This window comes from Aulonocara stuartgranti (genome assembly GCF_965226115.1).
Source record: "Aulonocara stuartgranti genome assembly, chromosome: 7".
NCBI classification, from domain to species: domain Eukaryota; kingdom Metazoa; phylum Chordata; class Actinopteri; order Cichliformes; family Cichlidae; genus Aulonocara; species Aulonocara stuartgranti.
This window is the reverse complement of record NC_138945.1, coordinates 2852238-2868745: the sequence shown is the minus strand read 5'-3', so window position 1 is coordinate 2868745 and position 16508 is coordinate 2852238. Positions and strand designations below refer to the sequence as shown.

At 43.0% G+C, this 16508-nt stretch overlaps 1 protein-coding gene across 1 annotated transcript in view; it reads right to left on the bottom strand.

The window, feature by feature from the left end:
• The window catches only part of LOC309710873 (polypeptide N-acetylgalactosaminyltransferase 18-like), a 193807-nt gene that overhangs the window by 77140 nt on the left and 100159 nt on the right, over positions 1 to 16508 (bottom strand). The window contains exons 2-3 of the mRNA XM_082540699.1: positions 10986 to 11193; positions 10727 to 10893 (exon numbers count right to left, since the gene is read on the bottom strand). Of these exons, the coding sequence (XP_082396825.1) occupies positions 10727 to 10893; positions 10986 to 11193 (375 nt within the window). The remainder of the gene's footprint in view (positions 1 to 10726; positions 10894 to 10985; positions 11194 to 16508) is intronic.

Sequence of the window (16508 nt, the reverse complement as noted above, 5' to 3'; positions counted from 1 at the left end):
GGACGCTTTCATTGGAGGGGGGTTGCAAAGCAGCTTGAACAAGTGCAGCAACTTTCCATGAGCTTTGCCAGTTGGACGTGTAGCGTATCAGCTGATGTAAGCTGGCAGTGAAATCAGATCATCTGTGGCTGATTTGTGGTTTGCTAACATTATATTTGAATAATATAAGATTAATGAAGATTAATCTTAATCTTCTTAAAGTCCGATTAACAAAAACACTTCTTATGTCAAAAACATTTTTTTAAATATATTAGATGTGCAAGGCCAGTATGTTTAGGAGATCACTGTCGTACTTCTGCAGAGTGCATTACATACCAACCACTGTGTATGATGCTGGATTGAGGACACAAATGCGAGCCATGCCGTGGATCGGCGAGAGCATCAAAAGTTGCGTCTGGAATCTGTTCAAGCCACTCTCCTGGTTTCATGGTTATAGATCGGAAAGCTCCTGTTACCACCAAGACCACTTTGGACTCGTCCAGATCTCCTCGAGTTGTTTCTTCAGCCTCTGGTAGTTCTTGATTTTTTCGTTCCCCTTCTTCCTGCTGTTCCTGTCACATCTATCAGAACTGCAGTCTTCTGTTCCTTGTCAGCCACCACGTCTTGCTGATTAGCCAGCAGCTGCTTGTCCTTTTTAGAAATCACAGTTCCACAAGACCTTAGCTGTGTTGTTCTCAACCACCTTTGGTCGGCTGCTATCAAGACTTTCAGATTTCTAGTCCATATGTTGTCGTTTCTCCACACTGTGTTGTCCCCCTCAGCTTACACAGTCTCAGATTGCAGCTTATATTCTTCATTTATTCTAAATGGGGGACCTGTGCATAGTCTGCAACTTAGATCCTGTCAGCTGTGGTAGACTCCTGCCTCTATGGACCTGCGTATTCGGTCCTGTTGTGGTGCTGCCATGATCTGTCCTTTAAGCCAGCCTTTTCTAGACACTGGTAGGATTTCTGGATGCCAGTCATTTCCTCTGTCTGTCGATGGTACATCTCATACGGATACTTAGTTGTCCATGATCGTTGTCCTGTCCCTCATCACCATCTGTCTTCAGCTGCCTGGGGGATTCTTGGAGTAGCTCATCTCAGGGGGCAATCTTCCTGACGTATTTGCGGATGCTAAACGATCAGCGAGTCGATGTCTCGCTCATTCGTGGCATACAGCTTGATGTCATCCATGCACCGGAGGTGACTGATGGTCACTCCACTCCATAATCTATATTCACATCTACTTTTAGTGTTGAGCTGAGCGATATGCAGAGCAGCAGCAGGAACAGTCATCATCTTTGTGTAGTCTGCACTCGTGTGTTAAAAGTTGGCCTCCAGTCACTTCTAGACAAATGTCATCAGTGCAGTGAAAAGCACTCCAGTAACCATGTGTGGAGCATTGACTTACAGGCTTTCCTGTGGTCAATCCAGACAGTTCTCGTGTCTGCCCGATCGTAGAGTTCTGGTGTACTGCTCTATCAATCAGGAGCTGGCCCTCTGGTATAATTTTACTCCATTTATGCCTTTTATACTGTATTTCCATGTATGTTCATATGTTTCAATGCATTATTGCACCTATTTCCCAGTTTTCCAAGCAAAACACAAAGAAGGATGGCTGAAGACTTTTTCCCAGCACTGTATTTATAATGGAATTCATATAAAGCTTTCAAAAAGATTCAAAGTATTGTCATTGTGCCATTAATGGAGGTTTGCATGGCTCAGTGATCTTTGATAAGCCCCCTGAAGTGATATGAACACAGCCTCTCAAGTCTAATTTAGTATTCTGGTGGCAACACTTGCCTGCATTTCCACTTTTGCCTTCATCTGGCCTCAGTTGACCCTCATTTGTCATAATTACACCCTGCATGATCAATAAGCAGCATTAATGATCTTGCACTTTTACTCAGTTATCTTTCATCACTTGCCTTCATTATAAATTACCTCCACGCAGCTGTAACTCATTCCAAAGCAAAAACATTAAATCATGAGCTACTTCCCAAAGAATTGCTAAGTTGAACGTTTGTAACGCATTAGGAGAGAATAATTTGAGGTAAATGTTAAACGTATTCATTCCCTTGCTTGCTCCACTAATCAGCATTCAACCCCGTGCAGCAACCATAACTAAACTCTGATATATTGTATTATTGAAGAACAGAGGAGCAGTGGCAGACCCATAAAATCTGCAGGCGTTGGATGCACGGACAGATTTCTCATAATGGTAATTATAGATTTGGCAGCAGTGAAATATGTTTCATTGTACGTGATGCAATTATTAACACTGGAAGTCTAATAGACAAGCCACATCCAGGCTTTGCCTGTGACTGCTGCAATAAGTCTGACTTTGTGTTCATGCACCAGTGATGCAGCTAATGCCTACACGTGTCATGATTTCGTGCACCATCCGAGGCAGAATATACGTGGGACATAAAACATGGACCAGTCGAGGCTGTAGCTCAACTAAAGGTGCCAGTGCATGCTGCAGTTATTCAACTCTGGATCTCTGTCCTATAATGTGAAGATAAGCTCTTCATCAAACTGGAGTGACTTTAACTAGCTCTTCATTTGGCTGGCTCTTTTCATTTCACTCTGTGTTTGAACCATTAAACATTCCAACAAGTTGGTTGAGCTGAAATTTTGCTGCCACTTGGGACCAAAGATGAAATCTGCAGCTTCACGTGGCTAAAATTAGCCTCAGCCTAAGATGAGGTTGAAGTTTCATTAGAAAACTTGCATATTGCTCTTAAGGTTTCCATCAGTCTATTACAAGCTAAGCTAACCGACCCCTCATCAGTCCTCACTCTTATTTTTGGTTTTGGTTTTTTAGTTTTCGGAAACACAACAGCTACATATTAGCTAATATATCCTGTCACTCTATTAATCCTTTTAGCAAATTTACACTTTAAAAATAAAATACACATAAAAACAAACAAATAAAAAAATAAATAACTACATATTGCTACAGCTTTTTGTTGTTTTTTACCACCCACGATAACATCCTGTAAAAAATTTCTGCATGACAGAAATTTTGTGTCAAGTTTCATCAGGAAAATTAAACTGCTAAAGGTGGAAACAACAAACTTGAGGGAAAAACACTGTCGAGTACAACTATAGACATACTAGAGGTGATACGAGCAGCTGTTGATGTGCGACCCAAAATTAAACAAATGACTCTGCTGCAAAATGTGCCAGCTGCACTCCATGTGATAGAAAGAGAGTGAGATACAGTGGGGCAAAAAAGTATTTAGTCAGCCACCGATTGTGCAAGTTCCCCCACTTAAAATGATGACAGAGGTCAGTAATTTGCACCAGAGGTACACTTCAACTGTGAGAGACAGAATGTGAAAAAAAATCCATGAATTCACATGGTAGGATTTGTAAAGAATTTATTCGTAAATCAGGGTGGAAAATAAGTATTTGGTCACCTCAAACATGGAAAATCTCTGGCTCTCACAGACCTGTAACGTCTTCTGTAAGAAGCTTTTCTGTCCCCCACTCGTTACCTGTATGAATGGCACCTGTTTGAACTCATCATCTGTATAAAAGACACCTGTCCACAGCCTCAAACAGTCAGACTCCAAACTCCGCCATGGCCAAGACCAAAGAGCTTTCGAAGGACACCAGGAAAAGTATTGCAGACCTGCACCAGACTGGGAAGAGTGAATCTACAATAGGCAAGCAGCTTGGTGTGAAAAAATCAACTGTGGGAGCAATCATCAGAAAATGGAAGACATACAAGACCACTGATAATCTCCCTCGATCTGGGGCTCCACGCAAGATCTCATCCCGTGGGGTCAAAATGATCATGAGAACGGTGAGCAAAGATCCCAGAACCACACGGGGGGACCTGGTGAATGACCTGCAGAGAGCTGGGACCAAAGTAACAAAGGTCACCATCAGTAACACACTACAACGGCAGGGAATCAAATCCCGCAGTGCCAGACGTGTTCCGCTGCTGAAGCCAGTGCATGTCCAGGCCCGTCTGAAGTTTGCCAGAGAGCACATGGATGATACAGCAGAGGATTGGGAGAATGTCATGTGGTCAGATGAAACCAAAGTAGAACTTTTTGGTATAAACTCAACTCGTCGTGTTTGGAGGAAGAAGAATACTGAGTTGCATCCCAAGAACACCATACCTACTGTGAAGCATGGGGGTGGAAACATCATGCTATGGGGCTGTTTTTCTGCCAAGGGGACAGGACGACTGATCCGTGTTAAGGACAGAATGAATGGGGCCATGTATCGTGAGATTTTGAGCCAAAACCTCCTTCCATCAGTGAGAACTTTGAAGATGAAACGAGGCTGGGTCTTCCAACATGACAATGATCCAAAACACACCGCCCGGGCAACAAAGGAGTGGCTCCGTAAGAAGCATTTGAAAGTCCTGGAGTGGCCTAGCCAGTCTCCAGACCTCAACCCCATAGAAAATCTGTGGCGGGAGTTGAAAGTCCGTGTTGCTCGGCGACAGCCCCAAAACATCACTGCTCTCGAGAAGATCTGCATGGAGGAATGGGCCAAAATACCAGCTACTGTGTGTGCAAACCTGGTAAAGACCTATAGTAAACGTTTGACCTCTGTTATTGCCAACAAAGGTTATGTTACAAAGTATTGAGTTGTATTTTTGTTATTGACCAAATACTTATTTTCCACCCTGATTTACGAATAAATTCTTTACAAATCCTACCATGTGGATTCATGGATTTTTTTTTTCACATTCTGTCTCTCACAGTTGAAGTGTACCTCTGGTGCAAATTACTGACCTCTGTCATCATTTTAGGTGGGGGAACTTGCACAATCGGTGGCTGACTAAATACTTTTTTGCCCCACTGTACATCCCAGGTAGAAATGATTTTTCACCTTTATTATGGGACAATATTGTGCAGCTCCTGTTACAAGGATAAGTCACTTTAGTTATTAAAGTTGTTGAAGAGTTAAACAGCTATGTTGTACTTTTATTTAACACCTCCATTAAAAACACTGCTTGCATTTGACCCTGTGTACCCTGCTGTGGCTCTACTGCTACAGAACAATGCTGCTGCTCCTGGCACCCTGACAGATTCACATTTTTTTAATCGTCAGTAACTCATATAACAGAAGGATGCATTTCACCTACCCCTGGTGTAAATGACATTAATGTGAATTCATTCTTTAAATGCTCATTGGGCTCATCTCTGATGGGGATGAGTCTGCCTACAGGAGGGAGGTTGAACGTCTGGTGTCCTGGTGCAGCCACAACAACCTGGTGCTGAATGCCCAGAAGACAGTGGAGATTATTGTGGACTTCAGGAAGCACACAGCCCCACTCCCCCCCATCATCCTGACTGACACCCCCATCACCTCTGTGGACTCATTCCGCTTCCTGGGTACCACCATCACCCAGGACCTGAAGTGGGAGCCCACCATCACCTCCGTCATCAAGAAAGCCCAGCAGAGGATGTACTTCCTGAGGCAGCTGAAGAAATTCAACCTGCCAACACGGACGATGATGCAATTCTACACCGCAATCATCGAGTCCATCCTCACCTCCTCCATCACCGTGTGGTACGCTGGAGCCACTATCAGGGACAAACAGAGACTGCAGCGTGTTGTGCGCTCTGCTGAGAAGGTGATTGGCTGCAGACTCCCATCTCTGCAGGACCTGTACACCTCCAGGACTCTGCGGCGTGCAGCCCGGATCTCAGCTGACCCTTCTCACCCTGGACACAGTCTGTTTGACCTGCTCCCCTCAGGCAGGAGGCTCCGGTCCATTCGCACCAGAACCTCTCGCCACAAGAACAGTTTCTTCCCCTCTGCTGTGGGACACATGAACAATAACCACATGACTGTCCCCGCCACTAACACATGACCCTACGCTGTGTCACTGCATCATTTCATGTTTGGCACTGATCACCACCTGCACTCATGTATATATCTTTCTACGTAGCACTCATAATTCTTATTCTCATGTATATATCTCATGTATATCTCATGCACATATCTTTCTTTCTACATAGCACTTTAATTCTTATTGTCTGCACTGAAGCACCGCAGCAATTTCCTAATGTTGTAAACCTCAACATCTGGCAATAAACCCATTCTGATTCTGATTCTGATTCTGATAGAGTCTAAACTGTGTCAAAAACTTTGTCTGTCTTATTGTTGCTTTGGATGAACTGAAGCATCCGCTCGTTCTATTAACCGATGTGAAAACTGAACAAACACAACAAAAACTGGAAACTGATACAGTTTGTCTTAGAGTTAAAGTTGTGTCTTTGGAACATACCGCAGCATAAAAGGATGTAAAAACAAAAAAAGAGAAAAAAAGACTTGTAGTGAAGTCCAACACTAAAATATTTGATGGACATTTCAATTTGGACATATTTAGCCATAATATAAACAAGTGCAGAGTATCAGTGAGGAGGAAGAGAGAGCTGTTATGAAAGGGATGAAAACTGGAAAAGTGGCAGGCTCAGACTGCATACCTGTGCAGGTACAGAGATGTTTAAGAGAGAGGGCAGCGGACTTTTTAACCAGTCTGTTTAACACAGTCTTGGAGAGTGAAAGGATGGCTGAGGAATGGAGAAGTGTGCTGGTACTGATGTGCAGAGCTGTAGGAACTACAGAAGAATAAAGCTCATGAGAAATATCATTAAGATATGAGAACGAGTTGCTGAAGCAAGGTTAAGAAGAAAAGTGATGATCAGTGAGCTGCAGAGTGAGCTCATGCTGAGAAACAGCACTAATGTTTGGATTCAGTGCTGATGGAGAAGTATAGACAAGCTCTTTGTGAATCTACAGAAGGCATATGATTGGGTGCCAAGAGAGGAACTGTGGTCCTGCATCAGGAAGTCAGGAGTGAAGTATGTGAGGCAGGTGGTGCAGGACGTATGAGGACCGTGTCACGGTGGTGAGCTGTGAGTAGCTGATAGATGGGATGGCGGTGGGGGTGGGATTACATCAGTGATTGGCTCTGAGCCCCTTCTTGTTTGCAGTGGTGATGGACAGACTGACAGATGAGGTCAGGCAGGAGTCTCTGCGGACTCTGGTGAAGCCGAAGGAAGAAGCAGCTATATTGTAAACAATAAAATAGGGAACGATGTTTTGGCTTAATGCTGGAACCGGTCTTCTAACTAATGGGATGTTAGCCATCATCTCCTTCCTCCACTAGAAGGCATTTATGGTTTTATTCTGAACTAGTTTTGAAATTTAACCTTTGGGTTAATTTAATGTTACACAAACCATCCGTGGAGCGACCATATTGCATACACAGCACTTCTGTGGTCAGAGGATTAGTAGATGTGTTTGAGCCCCTGTCAGTCAGAAAATCAGCAGATTTCCTTTTGATCTTATTTCAAGTTGGTAATTAAGCTAATACTCAGCACATGAGGGATATAAGCTGTCATGTTCACATGAATGCTTGCAGACAATATACATCTCCTGTGGCTCAGGAGGCTGTGCAGTTGGGAGGTTGGTGGTTCAGTTCCCATTTGCTCCAGTCTGTGCACAAAGCTATCACTGTGCAAGATAGTGAAGCCTGAGTTGCTCTCTGATGTGTTCATTGAAGTGCTAATGTTGGATAGAAAGCACCTCAGGCACAGAAAAAAGTGCTTGTATGAATGGGTGAATGAGGCTTGTAAAGTGCTTGAGTTGAAAAGCACTAAATAAGATCCAGTCGATTTACCAGCGTGCCACGCTCTGAACTGGAGATTGTTATTCCTGGCTCTACTTAATTATGTTTGGATTTGTGTATCTGTGTTCATTGGATTTACCAAAACCTCCCTGAAACGTCTGCAGGATGTTCAGAAAGCTGCAGCTGATTGAGACTTCTAACTACTCCTATATCACACTGTTGCTAAAACAGTTGCACTGGCACCCAGCTAGCTTCAAAGTCCATTTTAAGATTCTGGTTTTTGCTTTTAGAGCCGTGCACGGACAAGCACCTGTGGACATCAGTGAACTTTTGCATCTAGACATCAGCTAGCTGTGCAGCACACAAGGCTGAGAGGGGAAGCAGACGGAGCTTTTGCAGCAGTGGATCCAGACTCAGCAGCTCTCTGCCTATCAGCTACTCAATGGTCTCTTTCAAAAAATTCAGCTTCTTATCTTCATTTTTTTAGCACCTCGGTTGTGAAGCACTATAATTTTTTACTTTATTTTCTTTACTTTATTTAGTATTTATCGAACAGTTTGAATAATGGAATAAGCTGATAGTCCGCAGTGCTGAACTGTATCACACGTCTTCATCCAAAGCGAAAAATCCCCAAAGGTTTCATATCCTTCAGACATCATCAGTAAGTAAAGAATTTATTTAGATGTGTCGGCACACATTCGTTTGAAATTTCCCTGGAAGAAGTCCACACAGGCACAGGGAGGACATGCTTACTCCACACAGGTTTTAACCAGGAGCCTTCTCCCTGTGAGGGGACACTGCTAAGCAAGACATTAAGAACAACTGCTGCTGTGCCAGCTGTGTAAGTGCAGGCTGGCTCTGAGGAAGCTTGAGGGTTTTATGAAAGTCAAACAGCTGGAAGCCACAAACACAACTTCAGCTCACGTCACATCAAATCTGAAGTGCATCAGGTTCAGTTCAATTTTACTTATACAGCAACAAATCACAACAACGGTCGCCTCAAGGCTCTTTATATTGTAAAGTAGACCCTTCAATAATACAGAGAAAAACCCAACAATCATATGACCCCCTATGAACAAGCACTTTGGCGACAGCGGGAAGGAAAAACTCCCTTTTAACAGGAAGAAACCTCCAGCAGAACCAGGCTCAGGGAGGGGCGGGGCCATCTGCTGTGATTGGTTGGGGTGAATCAGAGATTCAATCATGATTAGCCTCACAGGTCTGTCTGCCTCCGCTGAAACGTGAAACAAGCTTAACCTCCTAAGACCCGAACTCTTCGACAGCATGCATTTTTAATTTCTCTTTGATATTTGGGCTGATTGGGGCCCGATGAATGTAAAAACATTCAAAATTACCAGATTTTTTTTCCCTTATTTTTGTTTTTAAGAAAAATAAGAGCTACATGAGGATATTCATTTAAAAATTTGATAGAACAGTAGCAGTATAATGTCCTCGTAAGTGGATATCAGGTCCTTGTAGAGCAAAATTGGGTATTTTGGTCTAAATAACCCAAAATGTGATGTCCACATATGTGGGCGCAGGTCCTAGGAGGTTAATGTTAAAGCTAAAAAAGAAGCTTAATGACTGTTTTGTCCACAAAAGGCCGGGCTAATGCCACACGCTGGATGCGTGAGAGCTGAAAACATTAACAGTCCACTCCTCTCACACTGACAGCAGAACAGTGGTTTGTTTTATTTTATGTAGTTTATATATTTTTAGCAGCCTTTAATACTATTTCCTGTAAGCTGTAGACATTCACGACGGCCGTCTACCACGCCACTTCATTTCTACTGTTTTCTGTCTTCTTCTGTTTAGACTTTTCATTTCTGTGCCCACGGTGTAATGATGTAAGCCTTCAGTGTGGCTTTAGCTTTAAATATACTGTTTTATTTCTATCTGTGCATTATTCTCTTCCACCAGACGTGAGACCTCTTGAAAACTAATGATTTATCATTGGAGTCTGTTTACACAGAATAACCCTGCGACTGAGCATCTTTGATCTTACACATATGATGCTGTTACAACCAGCCAAAGAGCTGCTTTGAAGAACTGAAAAATCAATAATTTAATGCATATAAAATCTTAATCTACATACAGAGAAGAGGCCTGTGAAGACCTTTGTTTCTGAAACGTACATATAAATACAGACACACTAATTTATACTCAGAAGATGTGTTTTATTTGCAGATCCCTAGAGGCAGCAATATATTTTTCTTAAAAGCAAAAACTGTATTGGTTTGCAAATGACACGTTGCAGCTTTCTGAATATGGATTTCCTCACTGACCGAGTTTCTGCAGTTTTACACCAAATAAATTCCAGTTCTACATGAAGTAAAAGATCAAGAAGACTTTGATTAGAAACCCCCCCCCCCCCCCCGGAAAAAAAAGCATCGTTATAGCATTAGAAGAAATACAACTTGGCATGGATCACGACATCTACAGATGACACTGTGATCTGTAGCAAGAGTAGAAGCAAAAGAGCACATGTGTGTGAATGAGACGGAGACGGGTGTAAAGGCGAAGCTGCAAGGAGCAGAGGTAGGGAAGATGGATGAGTTTAAATATCTGGAGTCAACCATCCAAGAGAGAGTGCACAAGAGAGGTGAAGAAGAGAGTCCAGGCAGGGTGGAGTGGGTGGAGATGAATGTCAGGGGTGATTTGTGACAGAAGGATCGCAGCAAGAGTGAAAAGGAAGGTTTACAAGGTTGTAGTGAGACCCGCTCTGAGGTCTGGTTTGGAGATGATGGCACTGACAAAAAGACAGGAGGCCGAGCTGGAGGCGCTAAGATTTCCACTGGGATTAGAAGCGCGTACATCAGAGGGACAGCTCCGGTTCAGCGGTTTGGATACAAAGTTAAAGACACGAGGCTGAGATGGTTTGGACATGTGCAGAGGAGGGTGAGTGGAAATGCTGAAGATGTCAGGCAGGAGGAGGAACGGACGACCTCTAGGGAGGTTCATGGATGTAGTGAGGGAGGACATGCAGAGAGTCGGAGTAAGAGGGGGGAAATCTTAGGGATAGGGTAAGATGGAGGAAGATGATCTAATGCGGTGACCCCTTAAGGAAGCAGAAGAAGATGTGCAAGTAGAACTAGACATGAAAAAAGAAATGCTGAGGAAGGTTTAAGGTTCTTACAGCTGTTGCTGTGGTCATCCACCAGTATGACCTCTTTGAGCAGGTGGGAAGGAGTCCTCTGGATGGCCGTGTGGATGGAGCGCAGCAACACCGACAAGGCCTCGTTGACAAAGATGAAGATGACACTGAGCTGGGGAAGGTCTGATGAGTAGGACATGTTTCTGCATCTGAGGGGAAACGCCAACATTCAGAAGCTTTGTGAGCCAAAATCACATCCTGTTAAATCCTTACAGGAGAACACCACCACACCGACACTCACCCGTCAGGCCGTAAATCTGGAATCGGGCGGGTGAGGGAGATGCGGTCGCTAAGGTAACCGTTGTAGCCATAGTACTTGAACTTCTTGAGGGCAACCCTTCGGCTTTCCGGGCCAAGGTCGTGACCCCAGTGGTTGAAGAGTGAGGAGGCGGGGTCTGAGGCTGCGTCTGACGAGGATGCCGCATCTTCCCCATCCTTCAGAGGAGTTTCTGTGGACAGAGAGAGGGAGCGGTCGATGACTAGGATTATACAGTTAACCCTTTATCACCCAGGTATCACACAGGCTGCCTGGACTTGTTTTGTACCTTGTGAATGCTTTGTGCTTCTGTAATAAACCGAATATGAGCGAAAATCTTCTTTATTTTCAGAAACCATTTGAATTTTTGTCTCTAGTACCAACGGGAACAGAGTTACGCTTTCTCAGGAGAAATGACTATGACCAAGTCTAAGCGCTCCATGTGGTTATCAAACAAAACCTGTTGACTGAGGGCTGAAAGAATCATTTCTGCAGCATCGGGAAAAAGGATGGAACTCAAATGCGATTGAAGAAACAGGGATTTTTATTGTCATTCCAAATAACACCATCAGGCAGCTGCGCAGATCCGTTTCTGCAGAAGTGGAAACAAATCCTCTAACGTGCCCCAATGTGACACTATTTGGTTTTCAGATCAGCTCGGACCTCTGCGCCACACATGCACATGGTGGAAAACAGTAACAACCAAAAACATGCTGTAGGCATATTTGGTGGTTTGAAATGATCGATTTAAAAAATATATAGCATGCAAAGAGGCTTTAATGTATTCCGCTTTTCACTGTGCAGGCTGCAGAATTTGGATGCAGCAGTCTGTTGTTTGTCCGAATCACCAAAAGATGGGGATCCTCTGAGAGAATGAAATATTCATGAACTGAGGCCGGCTGGAACTCCTCACTCAGGTGTGAAGGTGTTGAAAACACAGAAAGTATATAAGCAAAAACTTTTTTCAATCCATAAAAACGAACTCAACACCGAGCCACAAGACTCCAGCATGGAAGTCACGATCTTGAATGTGTAATATACACCACAGTGGTTTGAATGCTTGAAGTTAAACTCAAACAAAATAAAAAACAGAAATATGAATTAATTCAATTTTCCAAAAAGATCAAAAAGTATTTGTTTTCTTTTCCCATGACAGCGGTTGACAGTTGCTCAAAGCGCTGTCAACTTTTATAACCTGCTACTCACTTTTTTAAACCCCTTTTCATGGAGCCCACGTACTGTAGCGTTGGGCTGTCACGCTGTAAGACATTTGACATTTGGCAGGACCCACTGTGCTGTGCCAGGTTTGTATTTCACACAAGGTGACAACGTTTAGTACCTCCTGCTCAACAAGGGAAAGTTGGTAAGCTTAGAGTTCTCATCTACAACTTCCAACTGAACACTAAACATCATCACGACTGCAACTCATCACCCAAGAGCTTGTTATGATTGAGGATTCAGGGTGCACCAGTCTGCCGCCGCATTAAAACCTGGTGGTTTTAATTAAATTTGTTTTAAACCAATTTTAAACTAATTAAAACCTGGTGGCCCTCGCCAAAATCCCCCGATCCTAATCGTTTTTTAGCATCGGCACGTGTATTCTTGGACCTGTGGAAGTGGTTGCCGGCAAATTGACGGGGTCGTCCTTGGTTTGCGTGGAAGACAGTGACTCGTCTGCAAACTACTCACGGCAAGAGTGAAAAAGTGTGACACAAACCAGAAACAGATCATTTAGTAAAAGTAAAAGCTCCTTTTTAAATGTTACTTTGAAGGTGAATGTTTTCCACTTTTTTAAGTTTCAAGCAGAAAGTGAATTCAAGTGAAAGTCTGAGCTTTGAGCGTGCTCATTTGAAGCCTGCACATCTTTTATAGATATTGTGTTGCACTGTCTCTTTGCCCCCCAAACTATGTGCGACATTGCCAACTGCACTGGTCTGCATTAAATATTTAATAAGACAATATCCTTTATGTCTGGGATAATTTTGTACTGAACTGAAGTCACATATTGGGCAAGTTATCAACACATGACCGAACATGATGTCCAACCAAAGACAAATGTAAAAAAGCCTGAAAAAGAGGAGGGTCACACTCTGCTCCTCATATTTAAAAAAAACAAACAAAACTGCATTGATCAAGATCAGGATAGCATGACAGGTTTATTGGGATTACAAGAATACTATGTAGGAGTGATGGGCAATATGTAGTGATTTGTTATTAAGGTGACATTGAAGACGTCAGTGGATGTAAGCTGAATTTTGAAGGATTGCTAACATCACCCCGCTCTGCACCCCTACTAAGTTTCATCAGAATTGACTAAAACATTTCGAGCTCTCACATTTATCGCATCAAAAACACAACCTTCTCTGTGGAGGTAAAAAGAAAAGGGAAAAACAAATGTCCAACAAGAAATGGTGATACATTTTCAAACACCTGAAAGGTGATAAATTATTCACTTCTATGTTCGTGAAAAAAGCAGAGGTGCAAAAATTGTCCAAGAACTCATTTGAGCTCTTTAGTCACTTTTTCTTTAGAGGAGATGACTAACAAAACACAAACTCCATCACGTGATCGTGACTGGCTCATGTTCTGATGGGGTTTTTTTTAAATACAGGAGTTTTCTCCAGACTGGGATGCTTTTATCACGGGTAATTATGGCACATCACAGTAACATACTCCACAGGTTTAATTTTGGTTTCTGCAGTTTGACTTTAAGATTTTGACTCCAACCAGCCGACTATCTCTACTTCTATTTTCAGCCCTCAGTGGAGGACTGTGAAGTGCCTCCTTCCTGCAGCAAATGGCTTTTTTTTATTACTTTGAACAGCAGTACTTCCCCCTTTGGTAATAACATACTCAGTGCCCTCGTGGGTGAAATGGCACCTCCCTCCAAGTCCACTCATAGCCTCATAATAAGCACCCTAAAAGCACTACAAATGATTCGGTGTTCCATTTTTCTTGGCCACAAATGCATTCTGAGTCATGCAAAGTTTTTAAGAGTTTTAAGTCACCTCATTTGCAGCCATTTATATTCACTGATGCATTTAGTTAATGCATTGTGCTTTTCAGAACAGACAAAAAAAGTAAAAGCTGGAGAGGGGAAAAGAAAGATGGATGGCAGATTGAACCCGTGTGTGTGTACTCTGTGCTCGGGTTGAGAACAAATGAGCAGAGGGAGTGTGCTGTGACCTGCACTGCACTGTGTTAGACAAACCTCATTACTAATTCAGTTGGACCAAGCTACCCTTTACAGCACAGCTGGAGGGCACATCATAGCTCTGTACAAGACGTCAGGGAGAATAAAGTGGGACAATGCTGAGGTTGTGTCCGTGTGCGTATTATACAGTACCAAGTGTAATATTTGTACAAATGATGTAGGTGCAACAGGGACACAGTGCTGACGGCGTGTGACAGTGTAATATTAAAGTCGAATTTAGCGTACTACAAGTGTGGGAATGTGTGTGTGTGTCATTTACTGTGGATTTCCACAGGAAAATCTGAGGGCCAAATATGCTGTTTAAACATGACTGATAAACATCAATGGAACACTTTTTAATCAGAGAACAGCATCAAGTCAGGTAAAGTTCTGGGGTATTGATCTGGTCAGTAACAGAGGGGGTGTTAATCGGTATCAGCTGCTTTGGTGTTCGTGAAATTAACAACAGGAGCTCTAGAGGGGCAACAATGTCACAACCCCCAAAGCAGGAATGGTTTTACTGGTGGAGGCCACTGACATTTTCTCCTCCTCATGTTTACAGAGTCTCACGAGCATGGAGGAGATTCCAGGAGATAGACAGGGCCGTAGAGGGCCCTTAAGCCACCAAAATTATAAACAGAGTCAATGAAGGTGGCAGAGAGCCCAACGCCATCTAGTGGGCCCTGAGCTCATCTGCCATAGAATACCAGAACTAGCAGTTCCACCATTGCCACCCTGTGATTTCCACAAATGAGAGCAGGTTCACCCTGAGCACATGTGTGGAGAACATTGTGCTGTCTGTAAGTGTGACGGCTTTAGTGATGGATCAGTGATTGCATATCCGCGGAGGGATACACAGGCCTATTCAGGTTTGGCAACGCCACCCTGGCTGCCATTAGGTATCAGGATGAAACCGTTGGACCTGGGCTGGGACGAGAAATATGCTTTAAAAGTCAACCGAATTTAAAAATACGTCTGCACTGCTGCAGCAAACAGTGCAACTTTGTCCAGTCGTACCCTTGTGGGGCGTAGGAACTTGGCGCCACATCAATATCTGCTCAGCTACACACAACACAATGCACAAATCCAGAAAAGAATGAGAGTGAGGTAACACAATTTGAAAAGAAAATCAGCATTTATGGCCTTAAAAAGAAGCTTTGGTGATGCAAAGGAGGAAAATGTCATCTACTAATCTAATAAAATGGAATCTAGAAAGAAACAGACAGGAGGAACAAAAAATAATGATGACAAGAGCACAAAACACAAAGGACAAAGAAGTGCTGACAGGATGCTGAGTGAGGTACGAGAGAGTGATGGAGAGGGCGAGAGGCAGAGAAAGTGATGAGGAGAACAAGGATAAAAGGGATGTGACAGAAGGTATTCATCCCCAGGCATCTGTAAACTAGGAAACCCTGAGCTTTGTCTCTCCAGATTGTGGAGAGACACACTTTTATTAGCTCAGACAGACACCATGACACACACACACACACACACTTCCTGCAAACCTGAGGGCATCAGAGCTGGACTCCCTGCAACCTAATGGATTAGAAATGAGACGCACTGCTGGGTGACAAAGTGGCTCACCTTGTCCTCCAGTCACTTTATGCAAAATTGACATACGATTGGCTCAGCAGGCTGCACGCTGCAACCGGCTCTCCAGCCTCAGCACAACCTCTGCAATCAGAGCTGAGATCAGCCTCAATCAGGACTGAGAGCAGGACTATTCCAGATTAGAATCACTGTAAACAATGTGCGAATGAGTACCAAAAATATAGAATCTCTCTTCTATAAACACTTTTATTTGGACAAGGGGTTGCAAATGTTTGATTTTGTATATTTTGGATGTGAAATCTATTGTTATCCACTTTTACTGAAACTCGAACGAACAACGTGAATATATATATAGCGGCGGTCTCTAAGAAATGTTCCTTTATTTAAAGTAAAGTAACAGAAAAATTACATTAAATTAATCAAATATGACAAAACGACATCATTATTAGTAAATCACTGAATATTTGAACCTATGTAGAAGCTTTTTCACGAGTGTGTTTCAATGGCACACTGTGTTACCTAATGCTAATCATCATTTTAAAAGGCTACTTGGTTATTAGAAAACATATTTAGAAACCTGTTATTACATAAAATAATTAGAAAAACACATTTGTTTAGCTGAGTGTCTGCAGCATCAACTGTCGTCAGGTCAAAAAAATAACGGTGGTCTAAAACTAATCAGAATATTTCCTCCTGAAGGGTATTCCCTTGACTTAACCGCTCTAACTGCCTCTAATCAGAATAAAAGACAAGCTGTAGGCCCC